Raw genomic sequence first — 21,181 nt, forward strand, 5'->3', positions numbered from 1 at the left:
CCTAACTCTGACAAATCATGATTAGCTTGAACTTGAGTGTGAACTTAAACAAGTGCTTAACATCGCTAATCTTTGGTTTTCTTATTTGCAAGTGGGGACAAACATCACTCATTTCACAATGTGCACGTGAGGATTAAATGTGACTCCATTTGTAAAACTCTCATCACAATGCTTGGCAAGTGATGGTAGCTGCCATTGTTATCAACACTTCTGTTTAATAGGCGAGTGACATCAACTTAAAAACTTGAAAGTCATTTCTCTTACCTCAGTAGCACATAATAGCTTCACAGTGAGTTCTCATCCCCTATCTTAGCTTGTCTTCAACCCCAAATCTCTGACAGGAGGTGGTTATTACTTCCTATTTTATACTTGATAGACTCAAAGAGGTTAAATGACTTGCCCAAGGCAGCTCAGTTCGTGATAGGGCCACCCTGAAACTCAACCTGACACCAAGTCTGGGGCTTGCACCAGGCTGGTTCTGAGTTGGTCTAAGAATTCTTATTCCAGGCTCCTACTCTTTTCCCTGGGGACTGCTGATGCTTCAACTGTGGGAGCAAACACATGAGAATATGGCTCACGTATTCAAAGACAAGGTGAGCTGGACTCTGCCCTCCAAATCTTCTTCTACTTGCCCTGAGACATCTGGGTTCCTTGAGCTCCAGTCTTCCAAACTACACTTGTTACTCTATTCCAGCTTTTAACATTAAGGAGCCAAGAATCCCTTTCAGAAACCGCTGGATAACACTATGGTTGAGAGCCCAGGCTGGGTTCAAACCCCAGTTCTGGCACTTAACAGAAAACACATTTCATTAAATAAATTGTATATTGTGGCTCCTTTCTCTGTATTAGTCAGAGTAAGCAAAAGAGTTGCTGTAACAAACAGCCCCACACTCTCAGTGGCAGAACATAGATTCCTCATGCCACAGGCTAGTGTTGGTGGGGTTGGGCAGGGGTTTCTGTTCCACCCAGGCACTCAGGCTTCTTCCATCTGCAACTCTTGCCACCCCCTAAGGCTTACACATCCTCCCCATTGACCTATCCCGCAGGCTGTGAAGGGGTATTTTTAAGGTCAGGTGCATGCCAAATGGGCCAGAACTCAGCCACCTGGCCCTATATAACTGCTGAGGACTTGGGAGCATTGCCTCAGTGTGCCATTGAAGGAGAGAACACAGTTACTGATGGTCCCTAGCAACCTCATCTCAGTCCACTCCATTGAAAGTGGCCATCCCGCCACCTCCAGATCACATGACCGTGTCACATTTGATTCATTTCATTCATCATCATCAGAAATATTAACGTATGTACTGTCTACAATAGATCCCACAGGATGCTGTAAGCTGGAAACCAGAAACCTTGTACATCTTTCTCACCTCAAGTCCCCAGTGTCCAGCACAGCTCCTAAAACATGGTAGGTACTTGAATATTCATCAGATATATACCAAACAAATACAAGAAAGAAGGAAAACTTTCAACAGAATATTGGGACACCTGGGATGGATGGATAGAATGTGGCAGTGGAAGAACACAGGGTCCAGACCCTTGCCTATTTGGCTCAGTGGCAGCCACTGTTCACAGGCCCCAGACACCTCAGAGACTGCCCTGGCCCCTACCTGGCTCTCTCACACTTATACTCCCTGAGACTCCCCAAGGGGCCGCCCACCCTATCCCCATCCATCACAGGAGCCAGCGCTGCTTCCAAACAAGTTGTTTATTTGCAGATATAAAACAAGGTCCAACCACGGGTGGCAAGGGCATCCCAGGCTCACCTGCAGCAATGCCTCCCTGGCCAGAAAGGGCCTGTAGGACCAGAAATGTCAACTCTTCCCCATCCCCTAGTCAAAAATAATTGGGACTCCTAGCAGAAGCGTTACCCCAGTTAAAACCTACTCAACCAAGAAGAATGAGACAAACCAAGTGAAATGTCAATGAAAAACCAGTGGCTCTCGGGCATGGAGATGGCAATCAGCCACTCATACTCCAATGACAGGCCACCCTGGAAAAACCGTTCCCTGCAGAGTTTCCAAGGATGACATCTTGTCTTTCCCCTTGGGTAGGTCCCACTCTTGCAACAAGATAAAACCTTAGAACCTAAAAAATACACTTATGCCCCCAGAATTCCAAAGCCAGCTCACCCCACCTCACCTCATTCTACCACCACCCAGAACATTTTGCTAAAATTAATCTGCCTGTGCCCATCTAACAGGAGCCCATTCTCAGGAGACAGCCAGTAGGGTCACATCCTCCTATGCTCACCATACTCCTCTCGGGACATCCACTCAGACTGGTAGGTAGAAAGGTGAGCCACCACGGACGCTCCTAGCCAGACACTGAAGTTTCTATTGGAACCCGCCCAGACTGTGGCCTTGGTGGAGGAGACACGATCCCCCATCAGCTCCCTGAACAGGCGCTTTGTGAACCCGGGATAGAGGGTGTTGCCCCCGCAGGCCATCACATGGGAGACCAGCAGGGGGCGCAGGGAGATCTCGCAGGACTCCACGGATTCCACGATGGCCCGTGGGATGCTGGGCCCTGGCTGCTCGAACACCTGCGGGCTAAAGAACATCTCAGGAGCCACCCGCTGCATGGGGGTCAGCTCCACGCGGGAGCCGTCTGGGAGCTGATAGGTGTTGCTCTCATCCAAGCCATTCTTCTGCCTCTCACGAAAGTCCAGGGCCTCCCCCAGATTCTGCGGCACGTAGCACTTGTTCATCTGAGTAATGGCGACCGTCTCCAGCTGAAACAGGCTGCGTCTATCGCAATCTTCCTTAAAGAGGCTCTTGAGGAGATAGGCGGAGAGATCCTGGCCGGCGAACTCCAGCGTCTTGCCACTGGCGGGCAAGGGGCGGCCCTGGTGAAAAGGCTGCACGCGGGTCAGGCCGTAGCCAGAATCAACCACCACTCCGGTCAGGAGGCCAGAGGCATACAGGGACATCTGCAGCTGGTCAGCCAGGAGAACGGATGGGACATGCAGCAACTCAAACAGGATCTGCAACAAGGGAGAATTCACTCAGTGCATTTCCCCCAGCCTGCTCAGTAGTCAAAGCTGAAGTCAGCACAGAGCCACGTTCTCAGGGGACTCTCGGGCTGCTCCAGGATGCTGCGCCCAGGGACCCTGGAGCTCATGCAGTGAGGATAAAGCAGCAGCTCTAGAGGATTAGAAGGGGAGCTGGGTTTGCCCTCAGGAGCTTGTCTGGTCATGGCCGTTCAGAAGATCACTTTGGTGGAGAGGTGAGAAGAGCTCTGTGGCTGCAAGAAATGGTTCTGGGACTGGCTGCAGGAGGGACATGGCCACGGGTCATATGTGCAGCCTGAACCGCCTCTTTAGAAGAAGGAAGAACAGATTAGAAAAGAAACAAGTGTTGCATATTCACCACTGCCTCCAAAAAGTGGAGGAAGACTAGAAAGACAGACAAGAAAGATAAGACAGACAAGAAAAAAGACAAATGGGTGGAAAGAATGAAAAAGGAAAGAAAATGAAAGAGAAAAGGAAAAAAGGGAAAGATGCTCACTGCCTGGGAGCAAAAGCCTTATTTATTCTTTTTTTTTTTTAATAAAAACCTTACAAACGTTAAGACAAACCTGGAATTTGGATATTTAGGGTTTGCCAGAGACCCTGGGCTGGTTTTCTCCCCCTGCCCCTCACCCCCTGAATCTTTACAAAGTCTCCCTGCCCCCCATTCCTCAGCTCTGGCTGCCTTCCCAAGGTTCTAATCCCATAGAAGCAGAAAGATCACAATAGTCAACCCTTCTGTGGCCCCAGCCACTTACCGCTTCAAGCCCCCACAAGCCTGTCATCTCCCCTCAGTGGGAGGGGGCTCTCTCTATTATTACTCTCAGAAAATTGTCCCCCCACCAGCCATTTCACAAAATAGCAGCCAAGGTCCTCTTTTTCAAATAGAAAATCAGATATGACTCCCCCATTTAAAACTCTCCATTGAAAACTCCCCAGGAACTTCCTATTCACTTAGAGCAGTGGCTGGCAAGCATTTTCTGTAAAGGGGATAGACAGTAAGGGTTGCCAAATTCAGCAAATAAAACTACAGGATGCCCAGTTACATATGACTGTCAAATCAATAATAAATAATACTGTAGTGTAAGTATGCCCCATGCAATATGAAACATACTTAAATACTAAGACATTATTTGTCATTTATCTGAAACTCAAGTCTAACTAGGACATCATGCATTTTATTTAACAAATCTACGATAATAAATATTTTAGCCTTTAACTTGATGTATGGTCTCAAACAGTCTCTGCTGCAACGACTGAACTCAGATGCGGGAGTATGAAAGCACGCTCTGCCAAACCCTAAATATCAGAATTCCTGTTTTGTCTTGATGTTTGGAAAGTTTTTATTTAAAAAATAATAATAGGGCTTTGTCTACCAGGCAATAAGCATATTTTCTTTTTTCTTTCCTCCCCTTTCTGTCTTACGCAACATATAAATGAATGCGTGTGGCTATGTTCCAATAAAACTTTATTTACAAAATAGGTGGTGGGCCGGATTTGGCTCACTGGGTTGCCAATCCTTGATTTAGAGTAGAACCCAAGCACTACCCACAGCCTACCAGGCCTACAAGGCCCACCCTCCGCCAGCCTCACCATCCTACTTGCCTCTTGCCACTCTTGCTGCTGAAATCACCTCCGTCAGGGAAGCCCTTCCTGAGTACTCTCTTCAGACAGGTTCCCCACCCCAACAGTCCACCATGATCCCATTTCATTACGGTTCTAGAACTCATCACTACCTGGAATTATTTGTCAACTCCTTCATGGAAGCTCTACTGAGGGCCAGAACATGGCCTATATCAGCAATTATGGAATCCATAAGCAAATAATCCCACGTCTTTCTCCCTGGTAACAACCCCCTTTCCACCGAGCACTTTGGTTGCTACATGTCCGTCTGCAGGTGGGGCCTCCATGAGCTCCCTTGCTTAGAGGCACACCAGGCACCCACTAGGCTCTTGGGAAATGTTTGTGGGGCAATTTGTTGGTTTCTATTTTTTTTTATTTTTTTATTTTTATTTATTTTTTTTTGAGACAAGGCCTTGCTCTGTTGCCCAGGCTAGAGTGCAGTGGCATGACCTCAGTTCACCCTATTCTCAACCTCCCAGGCTCAAGTGATCCTCCCACCTCAGCCTCCCAGGTAGCTGGGATCACAAGCATGCACCCTACGCCTGGCTAATTTTTGTATTTTTTTATAGAGACGGGATCTCACTATATTGCCCAGGCTGGTCGTGAACTCCTGGACTCAAGCGATCTGCCCACCCGCCGGGGACTCCCAAAGTGTTGGGATTACAGGCATAAGCCACCACACTCAGTTGGCAATTTATCTTAAAAAGCACAATTCCTGGTGCCCAATCAGTCCAGACACAGTGTCAGTCTGTTTCCCGCTCCCGAGTGGGAGCAGCCCCCAGAAGGCCTCACCTCCAACATCTTCTTTCGGTCCGCAGGCTCCCTCAAGGGGGTCTCTGTGATGATCACAGGGGGGACCTCGTGCTCCCGTTTGTGGTTCTCCAACACAAATGACCAGAGGTACTGCACGCCCTCCCAGTTGAGGATGCGGCCCCGCTCGATGGGGTAGCTAAAGGTGTCAGGATGGCAAATGTCGATGCCCAGGCTCACGCGCCTCCGGGCGTAGCTGGGGCCAGGGTTCTCCTTGCACGGTAGGTAGTTTACGATGTTCGGGAAGACCATCTGAGGCTCATTCCAGCCAGCCGTGCCAGCCTTCAAAAAGCCAGACCCGTGGTCAATGATAACGGTTCTTGCAGCCATGGCGGAGGCAGAGGTGGGTGGGACCTATGGATGCAAAGGATGGGGTTAGTTGTGCAGACAGCCTACACCACCATAAGCAGCTTCCCCCTCCACCCAACAGTCAAACCTCAGGGCTTCCCCTGAAGCTTGTCCACTGACCCCTCCAAGCCTTTGCACAAGCCATTACCTGAGCCTGGAACACTCTCCCCATCCCAAATTCCCAATCACCCTACCAGGCTCCCTTAATGGGCCACGTCCAGGAAGTGGCACCCACCCCTCCTGCCCACTCAAGCTTCTCCCGCTGCACTCTGCACACACATGTATCCTGAGGAGAGCACTCCTGCCCCATGATCCAACTCTGCAAAGATTACTCTTTGTAGACTCAGCAAGAAGCTTGCCACTTGGGAAGTCCTTGTAGACATTAGCTGCCTAATTAGAGGGCACAAGGAACATGAAACATCAGCCTCAGAGCCACCACCTTCAGTAATAACAATGTCATAGCAACAGCAGCAGAAGCAGGCGTTGTATCAGTGAGCATGGCAGCAGCTGCAGGGACCATTTCTGGAGAACATACCCTTTCTCCAGTACCACAAGGAACACTTTGCATGTTAGGTTGGACTAGGTAAAACTGCCATTTGTGTCTGTGAAAATGGTCAGAGATCAGCAATTTCACATGGTTTCACCTGATACATGGACTCATTTAATATCTGCCACAATGTATAAGGCAGGTGATGTCCACTTTATAGATGAAGAAAACTGAGGCACAGAGGGGTAAGATTACTTTCCCAGGGGTATACAACTAACAAAAACAGAGTTAAGAGTCAAACACAAGCCAGACTGCAAAGGCTATGTCCTGAGCATCAAGCATGAGAGGCATCAGGCATCAGGTGTTAAACATGAGCTAAGCATCTAACACCTGATAAGGGAGACGATCAGGAAGATTCCATGACTGTGATTAGTTTCTTCACCTGTAAAGCGGGGAGAACAACAGCCCCCCCTGCTGAAAAGGTAGCTATGGTCACTACCTGATGTCCAAACTTACTAAAAAGCTACAGTAGCCAAGACAATGTGGGGGTTACTGGTAAAAGAATAGTCAAGGCCAGGTGCGGTGGTTCACGCCTGTAATCTCAGCACTTTGGGAGGCCAAGGCGGGCAGATAACCCTGACGTTAGGAGTTCAAGACCAGCCTGGCCAACATGATGAAACCCCATCTCTATTAAAAGTACAAAAATTAGCCGGCGTGGTGGCGCACTTTTAATCCCAGCTACTCGGGAGGCAGAGGAACAAGAATCGCTTGAAACTGGGAGGCGGATGTTGCAATGAGCCAAGATTGCACCATCACACTCCAGAATAGGTGACAGAGTGAGACTCCATCTCAAAAAATAAATAAATAAAAATTTAAAAAAAAATAGTCACATAGATCCATGGAACAGAAAGTCCAGAAACAGGCTCACACACAAAACAAGTGTTGTTTGATCTTTGACAAAGTCCCAAAAAATAATTAAATGGAGAAATGATAGTCTTTACAACAAATAGCAAAGAACAATTGGATGTCCATATACAAAAAAAAGAACCTTAGCCTATACCTCACACCTTATAAAAAATTAACTTAAAATGGATCATAGAAATAAATGTAAAACCTGAAACCATAACACTTCTAAAAGAACACCTAGTAGGAGAAACCGTGAAGGCAAAGTTTCCTTAGAACATTAGAAGCCTGACCCACAAAAGAACAAATTGATAAACTGGACTTCATCACATTTAGGAACTTTTGTCCTTCAGAGACGCTATTCACTATAAAGAGAATGAAAAGACAAGCCACAGACTGGGAGAAAATACTTACAAATCATATATTTAATACAGAACTCTCAAAACCCAGTAATAGGAGAAACAAGCCAATTTTTTTTAAATGGGCAAAAGCTTTGAAGAGTCACTTCACCAAAGAAGATAGATGGATGGCAGATAAGCACATAAAAATGTATTCAGCATCATTACTCATTAGGGAAATGCCAGTTAAAATCACAACAAGATATTTCTATGTACCTACCTATCAGAATGACTGAAATTAAGGACCAGCCTTACCAAGTGCTGACAAGGAAGTGGAGAAATTGGAAATCTCATGCACGGTTGGTGGGAATGGAAAATGGTGTGTCAGTTTCTTAAAAAGTTCAACATACTTTGGGAGGCCAAGACGGGCACCTGAGATTGGGAGTTAAGAGACCAGCTTGACCAACATGGAGAAACCTCGTCTCTACTAAAAATACAAAAAATAAAAAAAGCCGGGTGTGGTGGCGCATGCCTGTAATCCCAGCTACTCGGGAGGTTGAAGCATGAGAATCTCTTGAACCCAGGAGGTGGAGGTTGCAGTGAGCCGAGATCGCACCATTGTACTCCAGCCTGGGTGACAAGAGTGAAACTCTGTCCCCCTCCACCCAAAAAAAAAAAAAAAAAAGGTTCAACATACACCTACCATATGACCTGCACTTCCCCTCTTAGGTATTTAACTCAAGGGAAATGAAAACGTACCTTAACACAAACACCTTTATGCACATACATATAGTAGCCGGAGAGCCTTATTCCTAATGGTCAAAAACTAGAAACAACCCAAAGCCCTTCAGCTAGGGAATGGACAGACAAATCTCCATTCAGGGGAATACTACCTGGCAACAAAACAGAATGAACAACCGATATGCACCATAACATGAATACATGCATAAATCTCAAATGCCCGAGGCCGAAAGAAGCCAGACCCTAAAGACGACAAACCGTATGACTCCATTCCCGTGACATTCTGGAGAAGGTAAAACTATAAGGACCAAAATCAGATCAGTGGCCACCGGGTGCCAGGTGGTGAGAGAGGATGACCAGAGGGGGCATGGCAGAATCTGGGGCCGTGACAGAACTATGCTATATCTTGTTTGTGGAGCTGGGCACACTTCCGTATGCATTTGTCAAATTCCCACAACTAATTCTTTCTAGAGTAAAAACACAATGTTTTTGAGACAGGATCTTGCTCTTGCACAGGCTGGAGGGCAGTGGCACGATCATGTCTCACTTCAGCCTCAATCTCCTAGCCTCAAGCAATCCTCCCACATCAGCCTCCTGGGTAGTTGGGACTACAGGTGCAAGCCACCCACACCCAGCTAATTTTCCTAGGCAACAGCCTGGGCTGGTCTGAAACTCCTGGGCTCAAGCAATCTGCCCACCTAGGCCTCCCAAAGTGCTGGGATTACAGGTGTAAGCCAACACATCTGGCCCTAGTGGAAAAAAAAAAAAAAGAAAAAAAGGGAAAAATGCAGCGGGTATGGGGGGTGTGGTAATATTCGATGAAAGGTGTGTGAACTCATCTTGCAGACTACAAATTGTCAGACAGACTGGGTACCTAGACTATACGTGGGTGCTTCCCGTAAGACAGGCCTCCAGAAAGGCAGCTCAGGCCGAAGGCAGCATTCTGGGGCTGTGGCTCCCCCAGCTATCTGCTCGGCTCCGTTTCTGGACAGCAGTTGCATCTACCCATCACTACTGAGCATGACAACCATGGCCTGGCCCTGGCCAGCGGCTCCCTGCTGTCACCAGCCGTGGGGCAGAGAACAGGCTTCTCTGCCTTTAATCAGCTCTGACATAGACCCGGGGAGAGCCGAGAAGGAGCGTGGAGATGGAGCTGCGGTGGCCCGGCCTCCTGCCTCGCCTCCTGGCAGGTTGAGTGATGGATTCCTCACACTCCATCATCCAGAGTGACCGAGAACTGGCTGCCTGCATGACATTCCGGGAAGCGGGCTCTGCTGCTGACAAGGCCCTCTGCATCAGACAGCAGGTGACTGATACACGCTTCTCGGCCCTGGCACGTGGAGTCATGGGAGACACTGGCAGAGTGATCTCCACCGGGGCTGTGAACAAAGTGCGCATGGCAGGGGTAGGGGATGGGAGAGGACTCCAGGTTGGTGGCCCAAGTGACCTGGCCTGGGAGTAGGAGGGTGGGAGGCAGGGGCCATCCTTCCCCTGGCACATGACTATAAAAGAAAGTCTGGATGGCTCCAAGGAGCCAGCTTTCAGGACAGAGATAAAATCCGTATATGCAAAAGCATTTTTACTGAGCCACCAATTCTACAAATTCCCATAAGCATCTACCTAGGTATAAAACCTGTTCTAGGCTGGCACGATTTCTCCCCTTCTGGAGTTTACATTCTAGTAAGAAAGAACGTCCATAAGCACCAAAACAAACACAGCATGCCAAGGAAGATCAGTACAGCAGAGAAAAAGAAAACCTGGTAAGGACAGGGAACTCAAGAGGCACAGAGGCACAATGTTATTTTCAGCAGAGCAGTCATCAAAGGCCTCCCCTAGGGTGACATCTGAGCAGAAAACTGAATGAAGTGAGGGAATAAGGCACATGAATACCTGGAAAAGCATTCCGCCCCAAAGGAACAGCAAGTGCAAAGGCCCTGAGGAAGACAAGGTCAGGTGAGTTCTAGGATCAGCCAGGAGGTCTGTGTAGCAGGGACACGGTGAGTGGAGGGAGGATACTGGAGATCTGAGAAGGGCCTTGTAGACCTTTGTATCATGCTTGCAGATGTGGGAGGCCACTGGGGGCTTGGCCAGAGGAATGGCATGATCTGACTTCACTTGTGAAAGGATCATTTCGGCCAACAGAAAGGACAGACTGCAAAGAGCAGAAGAAAGATTACAGAAGGTGAAAGGTGTGGGTAGCCTGCGATAAAGGGGTGGCCAGGAAGAGGGTGCAAGGTGATCAGATTCTGTATATACCTAAGTAAGGCAGATAGACTGAAATATGAGACCAGGAGAAGAATGAAGGAAGACACCACAATTTTTAGCCTGAAAAGCTAGAAGAATAAAGTATCCATTTACTATGATGGAAAAGACCATGGGGGAACAGTTTGGCATTTGGGAGGAAATTAGGAAATTTATTTGGGACATGTTAAGTTGGAGGTGTCTATTAAATATATGTAAAAATGTCTGAGCTAATGGTGTAATTGGGAGTTCCTGAATGGATGGAATTGAAAGTGGTTGACGTCAGGCAAGGTAGCTCATGCCTACAATCCCAGCACTTTGGAAGGCCAAGGCAGGTGGATCACCTGAGGTCAGAAGTTTCAGACCAGTCTGGCCAACATGGCAAAATCCCATCTCTACTGAAAAATAGAAAAATTAGCTAGGTGTGGTGGCATGCACCTGTAATCCCAGCTACTCAGGAGGCTGAGGCAGGAGAATTGCTTGAACCCAGGAGGTGGAGGGTGCCGTGAGCCGAGATCATGCCACTGCACTCCAGCCTGGGTGACAGAGTGAGACTCCGTCTCAAAAAAAAACCAAAGAAAGTGGTTGGGATGGAAGTGATCATGAAGAGATGTAGTGTATACAAAGACTCATGCCTGAGGGCCTCTAAGGTCTAGTGGCCAGGCCTTGGGAAGGCACCAATAAAGAGGACTGAGTAAGAGTGGCCAGGGAGGAAAGCGGGAAGCCCAGAGGGAACAGTGTCCCGGGGCCAAGCAGAGAAAGTATTTCAAGAAAGGAAGAATGGAATGGGGTGAGAAATTAGGAGGAAGACAAAGGACTATCCATTGCATTTAGCAACATGGAAGTTACCAGCAGCCTTGGCTAAAGCATGTCCATTGAAGAGGTGAGAAAAAGCTTGAAAAGGTTGATTCAAGAAAGGGTGAGACACTGAGAGCGATTCTACCAAACTGACCCAGGCTCTGCAAAAATATCACAGCATACACAACAATGAAATGTTAAAGAAGTGTTCAAAATTGAAGGACATGGCAACCAACACCATGCACACTTTGTGACCCCAGATTGGGCGGGGGGGAAGCATTGAGGTACATTACCATAGGCTTCTAATGCTCACCAGGATAGAGTAAGCCTCTTTCAGCCTTCTTTCCTACTGAGTAGGACTAAAAATTCTGGACAAAACGAAAAAACAAACAAACAAACAAAAAAACCAAACTACCTGAGGACAAGGAGTGAAAAAAATAACAGGCAGACTGAAAAGAATCAAAACTCGGAGAAGCAACCTGCAGAGGGTGAGGTTCCTATTTATTTTTCTGTCCTCTCTCAAACTTTGACCTGAGACAAGTTTCCAGCACAGCCAAGACTGAGCGAAATCCTGTCTCTCTGGACCAAGAGAAGGAATCTATGCAACTCAAAGAGTTGGGGAAGAATACTGAAGAAATGGCAGCCAGTCAGAGAAAGGATTCCCCACATTCTACATATGAACGGGCACAGGTCCCAGCTCACCTGTGCATGGCTGGGACACACCCATGGCAGAAGAGCACAGGCCTTTGTACCGAACTCACAGCAGAATCACCACCCACAAAGGGCAAGATGGAGTTACAGGTTGCGTGTAACAGGGTTGACTGAAGGCTAAAACACAACCAAGTAAATGTTCTCCATGGGATGTTAAAAGAACACAGAGTCTCGCAGCATAATGCTTAAGTATTTTTACCCTAAAAAGCTATTATGATTTTAGCCTGGGTGCATAGGCTCACACCTGTAATACTAGCACTTTGGGAGGCCAAAGCACGTGGATCACTTGAGCTCAGCAGTTTGAGGCCAGCCTGGGCAACATGGTAAAACCCCATCTCTCCCAAAAATACAAAAAAAAAAAATCAGCCAGACGTAGCGGTGTATGCTGTGGTCCCAACTACTCAGGAGGCTGAGGTGGAAAGATTGCTTGAGCCCAGGAGGCGGAGTTTGCGCCACTGCACTCCAGTCTAGAGACAATGGGAGTAAAATCCTGTCTCAAAAAAAAAAAAAAAAAAAGGCTATTAATATTTTGAGTTCTATTGCATAGCCTGGTGAATACAGTTCATAACAGAGTAGTGTACATTTCAAATTTGCTGACAGTAAATTTTGAAAGCTCTCATCACAAATAATGTTAAGGATTAGAGGTAATGGATGTGTTAACCAGCTTGATTTACTTATTCTACCTTGTATTCATAAATTATAACATCATGTTGTACCCCATGCATTTATACAATTGTAAATTCTCAATTTACAACAAAAAAAATAAAATAAAAACAAAAAAAAGTTCTGCTCCATAGTAGAATGGAGAGGACAGAGGAATGAGTAAGGGGATTTTCAAATATCGATAGAAATTATTCAATCTAAAAAACAGAAAAAATTTACTGAGCAAAGCTTCAGAGATCTGTGGGGCAATATAAAGAGAGCTAACGTTCATGTCACTGAAGTTTCAAAGTGACAGAAAAAAGATTGGCTCAGGAAAAGTTTTAAAGACATAATGGCTAAAAATTTCCCGAATTTGGTCAAAGACAAATCTACAAAGCCAGGAAGCTCAGCACACCCCATAGAAACTAAATTCAAAGAAAACCATGCAAACTACCCAGAAAACCACAGTATAACCCAAGTGCTGAATACCAAATATTTTTTTAAATTTTCAAAGAATCCAAAGAAAAAAAAAAACACTAAATACAGATGAATATCACTTTGAATGACTGCAGACTTCCCACCAGGGGAAATGGAGTCCAGAAGACAGTCAGGCATCTTTAAAGGACTGAAAGAAAAGAGATATCAACTCAGAATTCTATACCCAGCAAAAAATCTTCCAGGAATGAAGACAAGATATTCTTAGATGAAGGAAAACTAAGAAAATTGCCAGCAGAACTGCTTTAAAAAGAAATGCTAATTAAAGCTCTTCAGGCTGAAGGAAAATAATGCTGAATCTAGCACTCAGGAATGAAGAAAGAGGAACAGAAATGGTAAATACTTAGAAAATTATGATGTCTATTTTTCTCCTCTCAAAATATGTATGGCCATTGAAAGCAAAGATATGGTATAGCCTACTACTTACCTAGATTGTATGATATAGCCATTTGCTCCTAAGCTACGAACTGGTACAGCATGTTATTGCACTTAATATTGTAGGCAATTGTAACATAATGGCATGTATTGTATTGTTTTGTTGGTAGATATATAGTCTTGCTATGCTACAAACTGGTACAGCGTGTTATTGTACTGAATACTGTAGGCGATTGTAACATAATGGTATGTATTGTCTTGTTTTGTTGGTAGATATGGAGTCTTGCTATGGTACAAACAGGTATGGTGTGTTATTGTACTTAATACTGTAGGCGACTGTAACATAATGGTATGTATTGTTTTGTTGGTAGATCTAGAGTCTTGCTATGCTACAAACTGGTACAGCATGTTATTGTACTGAATAGTGTAGGCAACTGTAACATAATTGTACGTATTGTTTTGTTTTGTTGGTAGATACGGAGTCTGCTATGTTGTTCGGGCTGGTTTTGAATACCTGTCCTCAAGGGTTCTTCCTGCCTTGGCTTCTCAAAGGGCCAGGACTACAGGAATGAGCTACCATATCCAGCCAGTAAGTATTTGTGTATCTTAACATAGAAAAGGTACAGTAGAACTACAATATTGTAATCTTATGGGACTACCATCATATATGCCATCTGTGGTTGACCAAAATGTCATGTGGTGAATGACTGTAATTGAAATTGAAAATGGAAAACAAACAGTGAAAAGTCAATAAAGCCAAAAGCTAAAAGCTAGTTCTTTGAAAAGATCAAAGACTAAGAAAAAAGAGAAAAGACACAAAAGCCTGCGATCAGGAATGAGGTGGCATCACTTCAGACTCTACAGACACGAAAAGGATAACAAGAGAATATTAGGAACAACGTTCTACCTGATGCTTTGACAATTTAGGTAAAAGAGATAAATCCTTTAAAGACATAAACTACCAAAGCTCAGTCAAGAAGAAATATATATTTAAATAGCCATATGACTATTAGAAATAGACTTTTTAGTTACAAACCTTCAACACAAAATACTCTAGGTCTAAATGGTTTCCACTGGAGAATTTTACCCAGCATTTAAGAAAGAAATAATACTAATGGTACACAATCTCTCCCAGAAAGCAAGAGAGGAGGCAACACACCCTAACTCAGTTTGTGGAGCCAGTATTACCTTGAACCAAAAGCAAAGATATTACAAAATAAAATAAAACTCAAACCAAAATCTTTCCTGAAGATCTATTATTCTTTAATAAGATTTTGGCAAGGCCAGTAATATATAAAAAGAATAACACACAATGACTAAATGGGGCTTCTCCCAGGAATGCAACACTGGTTCAATATTTTTAAATCGGTATGATTCAAACAAGTAACAGACTGAAAAAGAAAAACCACATGACTGTCTCAACAGATGCAAAAAAAAAATCAATGGATAGAATTCAACATGCATTTATCATAAAATTTTTTAACAACTAGGAACCAAAAAGACTTTCCTTATCCTAATAAAGAGAATATCCAAACACCTACAACTCATATGGGTAATGGTGAGAAGCAGGATGCTCTCCAAGACTGGGAACAAGGTAAAGATAGGTCAGTTCTCACCATGCATATTCAACATTGAACTGGAAGTCCTAAACCAGTGCAATATGGCAAGAATAAAGAAACAGAAGACACATGAATTGGAAAGAAATAAAACTATCCCTATTTGCAGAAGACATAACTGTCTAAGTAGAAAATGCCAAAGAATCTACGAAAAAGATCCTAGAACTAATAAGTGAGTTTGACTAAGTCATAAGATACAAGTTAAATGTTTTAGAAACCAATTATATTTTATATACTATCAATAAATAGCTGAAAAGTGTTTCTTTAAAAAAGTATAATTTACAATGGCATCAAAAATTATGAGAAAAATACAAAAATTAGCCGGGAGCAGTGGCGGGCGCCTGTAGTCCCAGCCACACGGGAGGCTGAGGCAGGAGAATGGCATGAACCCGGGAGGCGGAGCTTGCAGTGAGTGGAGATCGCGCCACTGCACTCCAGCCTGGGAGACAGAGTGAGACTCCGTCTCAAAAAAAAAAAAAAAAAAAAAAAGAGAGAGATACTTTGTTATAAATCTAACAAAACATTAAATATGCTGAAAACTACAAAATACTGATGAAATAAATCAAAGAAAACCTAAATAGAGAGATGACCAGGCGTGGTGGCTCAAGCCTATAAACCCAGCACTTTGGGAGGCTGAGACGGGTGAGTTGCCTGAGCTCAGGAGTTCACAACCAGCCCGGACAACACAGTGAAACCCCATCTCTACTAAAATACAAACAAAAAATTGGCCAGGCGTGGCGGCGTATGCCTGTAGTCCCAGCTACTTGGGAGGCTGAGGCAGGAGAATTGCCTGAGACTGGGAGGCGGAGGTTGCAGTAAGCTGAGATCACACCACTGCACTTTACCCTGGGTGACAAAGTGAGACTCCGTCTCAAAAAAAAAAAAAGAAAAAAAAGAAAAAAATAGATATGCTATGTTCACAGATTAGACAATTTAATATCATTAAAATGTCATTTCTACCTAAACCGCTTTATAGATTCAACTCTAATCAAAATCTCAGAATCCCAGCAGGATTACTGTTAGATATCAACAAGTTGATTCTAAAGTGTATATAGTAAGGAAAAGGAATTAGAAGAGCCAAAACAATTTTTAAAAGAACAAAGTTGGAAGACTCACACTATCTGATTTCAAGGCCCACTATTAAGTTTACAATAATCAAGATAGAGCTGGGTGTGGTAGCTCACACCTATAATCCCAGCACTTCGGGAGGCCAAGGCAGGCAGATCACTTGAGCTCAAGAGTTCGAGACCAGCCTGGGCAACATGATGAAGCCCCATCTCTAGTAAAAATACAAAAAAAAGAAAAAACTTAGCCAGGTTCAGTGGCATGCGCCTGTAGTCCCAGTTACTTGGGAGGCCGCAGCGAGCTGAGATCATATAATTGTACTCCAACCTGGGTGACACAACCAGACCCTGTCTCAAAAAAAAAAAAAAAAAAAAGACAGAAAACTCAATCATCAAGAAAATGTGAAGTTGGTAAAAGCACAGTCACATGGATCAGTAGAAAAGAATACAGAGTCCAAGAATAGACTCATACAAATCTAATCGATTGATTTTGACAAAAGTACAAGGACAATTCAGTGATGAAAAGATAGTCTTTCAACAAATGGTGCTGGAAAAACTGGACTCCTCCATGTAAAAATAACCTCGACTCATTCCTCACTTATTTACAAAAAAAAAAATTTAACTCAAAGTGGATCATGTAAAATATACATATAAAGCAGAAAATTATAAAACTTCTGCAAAAAACATGAGAACATCTTTGTGACCTTAGATCTAAGAACATTTAAGTGTTCTTAGGTATAACATCAAAAGTACCACCCATAAAAGAAAAAGTTAATATCCTGGACTTCACTAAGATTTTAAAATTCTACTCTTTGAAAGACACTATTAAGAGAATGAAAATGAAAAGCCACAGACTGGGAGAAACTATTTGCAAGTCACACATCTGCTAAAGGACTTGTATCCAGAATATATAAAGACCTAATAATAATCCATAATAAGAAAGCAAACAACTCACTTCCAAAGATGGGCCAAAGATTTTCACACTTCATCAAATAAGCTACACAGATGGTAAATAAGCACACGGAAACATGCTAAATGTCATAAGTCACTAGAGAAAAACAAATTAAAACCAGAAAATTTTAAGGACAATGCCAAGAGCTAACAAGGATGTGGAGAAATCAGAACTCTCATACGCTGCTAGTGGGAATATAAAAATGTATAATCTGGAAAACAGTTTGCAGTTTTTTTTAAAGTTAAACATATATTTACTATACAAATGAGTAATCCTATTCCTTACATACTCCAGAGAAAAAAGAACTTATGTTCACACAAAAACTCTTATACCAATGTTTACAGAGGCTTGATTCATAATCACTAAAAACTAGAAACAATCCAAATGTTCTTCAGCCAGTAAATGAACAAAATGTGGTACATCCATACAATGGAATACTACTTAGCAACAAAAAGGAACAAACTACTGATACACATGACAACATCCATGACTGTCAAAATCACTATGTGTACATGAAAGAAACCAGACTTACATGCTGTATATTCCCAATTATATGATATTCTGGAAAAGGCCAAACTTTAGTAACAAAAGAGATCAGTCGTTTCTGGGGCGGTGAGAAGAGTTAACTACACAGGCCTGGAGGAATTTTTGGAGGTGGTGGAACTGTCTCATATCTTGATTGCCAGAGTGGTTATGTGCCTGCATTCATTTATCAGAACTGAGAACTATACAACAAAAAAAGCGAGTCTCGCCGCATGAAATTTTAAGGTGAAATTTTCGAAAGAACATTTTGGGGACAGATGGTAAAATTTGAATACGGGTTATATTTTCAATGTTAAATTTCCTGTGTTTGATCTCTATATTGTGGCTTTCAAAAAGAATATTCTTATTTTTAAGCAGATCCATGAAAAAGTATTTACAGGTAAAATATCATGAGATTTACTTTCAAATAGATCAAGAAAAACCCAGCATGTGTCGATAGAAAAGGTGTCAAAGCAAATGGGGTCAAAAGATAGTAACTAGCGAATATATACGATGGATATTGGAGAGCGTATTGAACTATTCTTGGACCTTCTCTAAATGAAAAGCTTTTAGGAAAAGAAAGGATAGGGGGAGAGAGATGGGAGACAGTGAGACAACTTTGAAGAGCTCTGCTCTGAAAGGAAGCAAAGAAAGACAACAGTAGATTGTGCAGAGAATTGGGGTCCCAGGAGGTTTTGGTTGTTTTGTTTAAGAGAAGAAATAATGTATTAAGGTTTTATACTGATGGGAATAATCCAGTGGAAGAAAAAGTTGAATTAAATCAGAACAAACTACAGTTAAATCTAGACACTATCAGCAGTCATCAACCTTTTTGGCACCAGGGACTCGTTTTGTGGAAGATAATTTTTCCACAGACCTGGAGTAGGGGTTGGTTTACGGGATGATTCAAGCACATTCCATGTATTGTGCACTTTATTTCTATTACTATATGGCAACACATAATGAAATAATTATACAAATCACCATAATGTAGAATAAGTGGGAGCCCTGAGCTTGTTTTCCTGCAACTAGACGGTCCCACGTGGGGGTGATGAGAGACAGCAACAGATCATCAGGCATTAGATTCTCACAAGGAGCGCGGCCTAGATCCCTCGCACACACAGTTCACAATAGGGTTCACGATCCTATGAGAATCTGATGCCACCGCTGATCTGACAGGAGGTGGAGCTCAGGCAGGTAATGTGAGCAACGGGTAACGGGTGTAAATACAGATAAAGCTTCACTGGCTCACCTGCCTGCTGCTCACCTCCTGTTGCCCAGTTCCTAACAGGCCACAGCCTTTCCTTTCCCTCTGTCCCTGGACCACAGCCTGCTTCTTCCTTTCCTCAGCCCCTGTGTTTGCCTTACCCTCTGTCTGGAACCCCTGGCCAGCCCTTCCAGAAACCAGCTCTCATCACTCTTGTTTAGCTTGAGTGAGATCTGGAGCCTTTCCTGACCACTCCACTCCAAGCCAATACTGCATTGACTAGTTTTATTATTGTCATAGCACTTATTACCATACATAATTATGCTGTGTGTTTGCTGGCTGTTGTCTACCTCTCCGAAGCACCACCAGAACGTAGGCTCCAGGAAGACAAGTTCATCATATTTGTATTTTACTTCCCTATCTCTACCACATAACTGGCATATTTTTGTTAAATCAGTTTGTGTTGAATGAATAAATTTTTAAAAATACATTGGTTTGCTGGCGGCATAATAGCTCCATATGGGCTGCACTCCCGTGTCCCTAAAACATGGGTTTCTTCTATAGGCTTCTGGTTACTTTCCTGCTCCAAACTCTTCAACAGCTCCCACTGCCAATAAGATGAAGCCTAAACTTAGTTTGACACACAAAGTCCACCAGGCTCTGGCCAACTTTCTCCATCTTCTCCATGCACCTGAAGCTAAAGCCACACTGGAATATTTGCTGCTGGAGAATTCTGTCCTTTCTACACGTCTTCTCTGCCTAAAATTCACTTCCATCATGCCTCTCAGTTCTTCAGGATCCACACCAAACCTTCACTCCATAAAGCTTCTAACACTAGACAACTTGCAAACAGGAACTCATTCCTCCACGGACCACCACGAATACAGAACCTTTGCTGAGCACACTTACTAAGAACCAGGCACTGGGTATGGTACTTCCCACATAGTATCTCTCTCACTTACTGTGCACAAAAACCCAATGATGAGGGCATAGTGTCATCGCCAGTTTATAGATGAAGAAATGAGGCTTAGAGAAGTGAAGGAGTTGTCCCCACGCCACCCACCTTTGAGTGCAGTCAAGATTCAAATCCATACCTGTGGGGGGTTCAGAGCCCAAGCTCTTAACCACTGCCATGATTAACTATGTGGCCTAAGGTTAAGCAACTCTCTAAACTGTAGTCTTCAGATGAGAATAACTGTCTTTCACAGATGAAAGGACTCACAATAACATTTGAAGGAAAAAGGGTACAGACCTTAATGTGTTCACTCACATTGGTCTGTTGAGCTCTTATTGCCATCTGCCTCCTGTTAATGTGTACCTACGGCCTTCTGTCTCTCAAGTCTGTGCAATGTTTGCACACACAAGCTTTCCAGAGTTTGTTCATCAAGACTCCATCCTGGATCCTTATAAATTGCTCTGTGATTGTAAACATCTTGCAAGGAACTTTCCACTTAGCACTTTTATCCACATTCTCAGTGAATCCTAGACAACCTCTTGAGGTAGGCAACGTCGTTCCAGTTTCCATCTCATTTTATAGGTATCAGCACTGCTACTGCTGCTAACACAGCATACTTTTTTTATCATTATACTTTAGGTTCTGGGGTACATGTGCAGAACGTGCAATTTTGTTACATAGGTACACACGTGCCATGGTGGTTTGCTGCACCCATCAACCCATCACCTACATAGGTAATTCTCCTAATATTATCCCTTCCCTAACTCCCCACCCCCCCGACACAGGGCCCAGTGTGTGATGTTCCCCTCCCTGGGTCCATGTGCTCTCATTCTTCAACTCCCACTTATGAGAGAGAATATGCAGTGTTTGGTTTTCTGATCTTGTGATAGTTTGCTGAGAATGACAGTTTCCAGCTTCATCCATGTCCCTGCAAAAGGACGTGAACTCATCCGTTTTTATGGCTGCATAGTATTCCATGGTGTATATGTGCCATGTTTTCTTAATCCAGTCTATTATGATGGACATTTGGGTTGGTTCCAAGTCTTTGCTATTGTGAAGAGTGCTGCAATAAACATAGGTAACACGACATACTTGCTATGATCCAAACACCAGGCCAACTACTTCATTCCTCACTTACCCAGCACAACTCTAGGAGGTCGGTACTATCATCTGCCTCAGTTTCATACATAAGGAGACTGGGGCACAGTTGGGAAACTTACCCACGTCCCCACAGCTATTGAGGAGCTGAGCAAGGATTGAACCCAAGGGATCAGATTCCAGGGTCTGTGCCTCCAACCTGTCAGTCATCCTGTTTCTCATCCTATCAATGCTGCAGTCCCCAC

The 21,181-nt window shown here is 43.9% G+C and overlaps 1 protein-coding gene across 1 annotated transcript in view; it reads right to left on the bottom strand.

Annotated features, from left to right (window-relative positions):
- Positions 1 to 1,690: 1,690 nt before the first annotated feature.
- ACTL8 (actin like 8) overlaps positions 1,691 to 21,181 on the bottom strand; it is a 66,839-nt gene continuing 47,348 nt past the window's right edge. Inside the window, exons 2-3 of the mRNA XM_015441907.4 lie at positions 5,426 to 5,797; positions 1,691 to 2,986 (exon numbers count right to left, since the gene is read on the bottom strand). Of these exons, the coding sequence (XP_015297393.2) occupies positions 2,234 to 2,986; positions 5,426 to 5,773 (1,101 nt within the window). The 5' untranslated portion in view covers positions 5,774 to 5,797 and the 3' untranslated portion in view covers positions 1,691 to 2,233. The remainder of the gene's footprint in view (positions 2,987 to 5,425; positions 5,798 to 21,181) is intronic.

This window comes from Macaca fascicularis, chromosome 1, assembly GCF_037993035.2.
Source record: "Macaca fascicularis isolate 582-1 chromosome 1, T2T-MFA8v1.1".
NCBI classification, from domain to species: domain Eukaryota; kingdom Metazoa; phylum Chordata; class Mammalia; order Primates; family Cercopithecidae; genus Macaca; species Macaca fascicularis.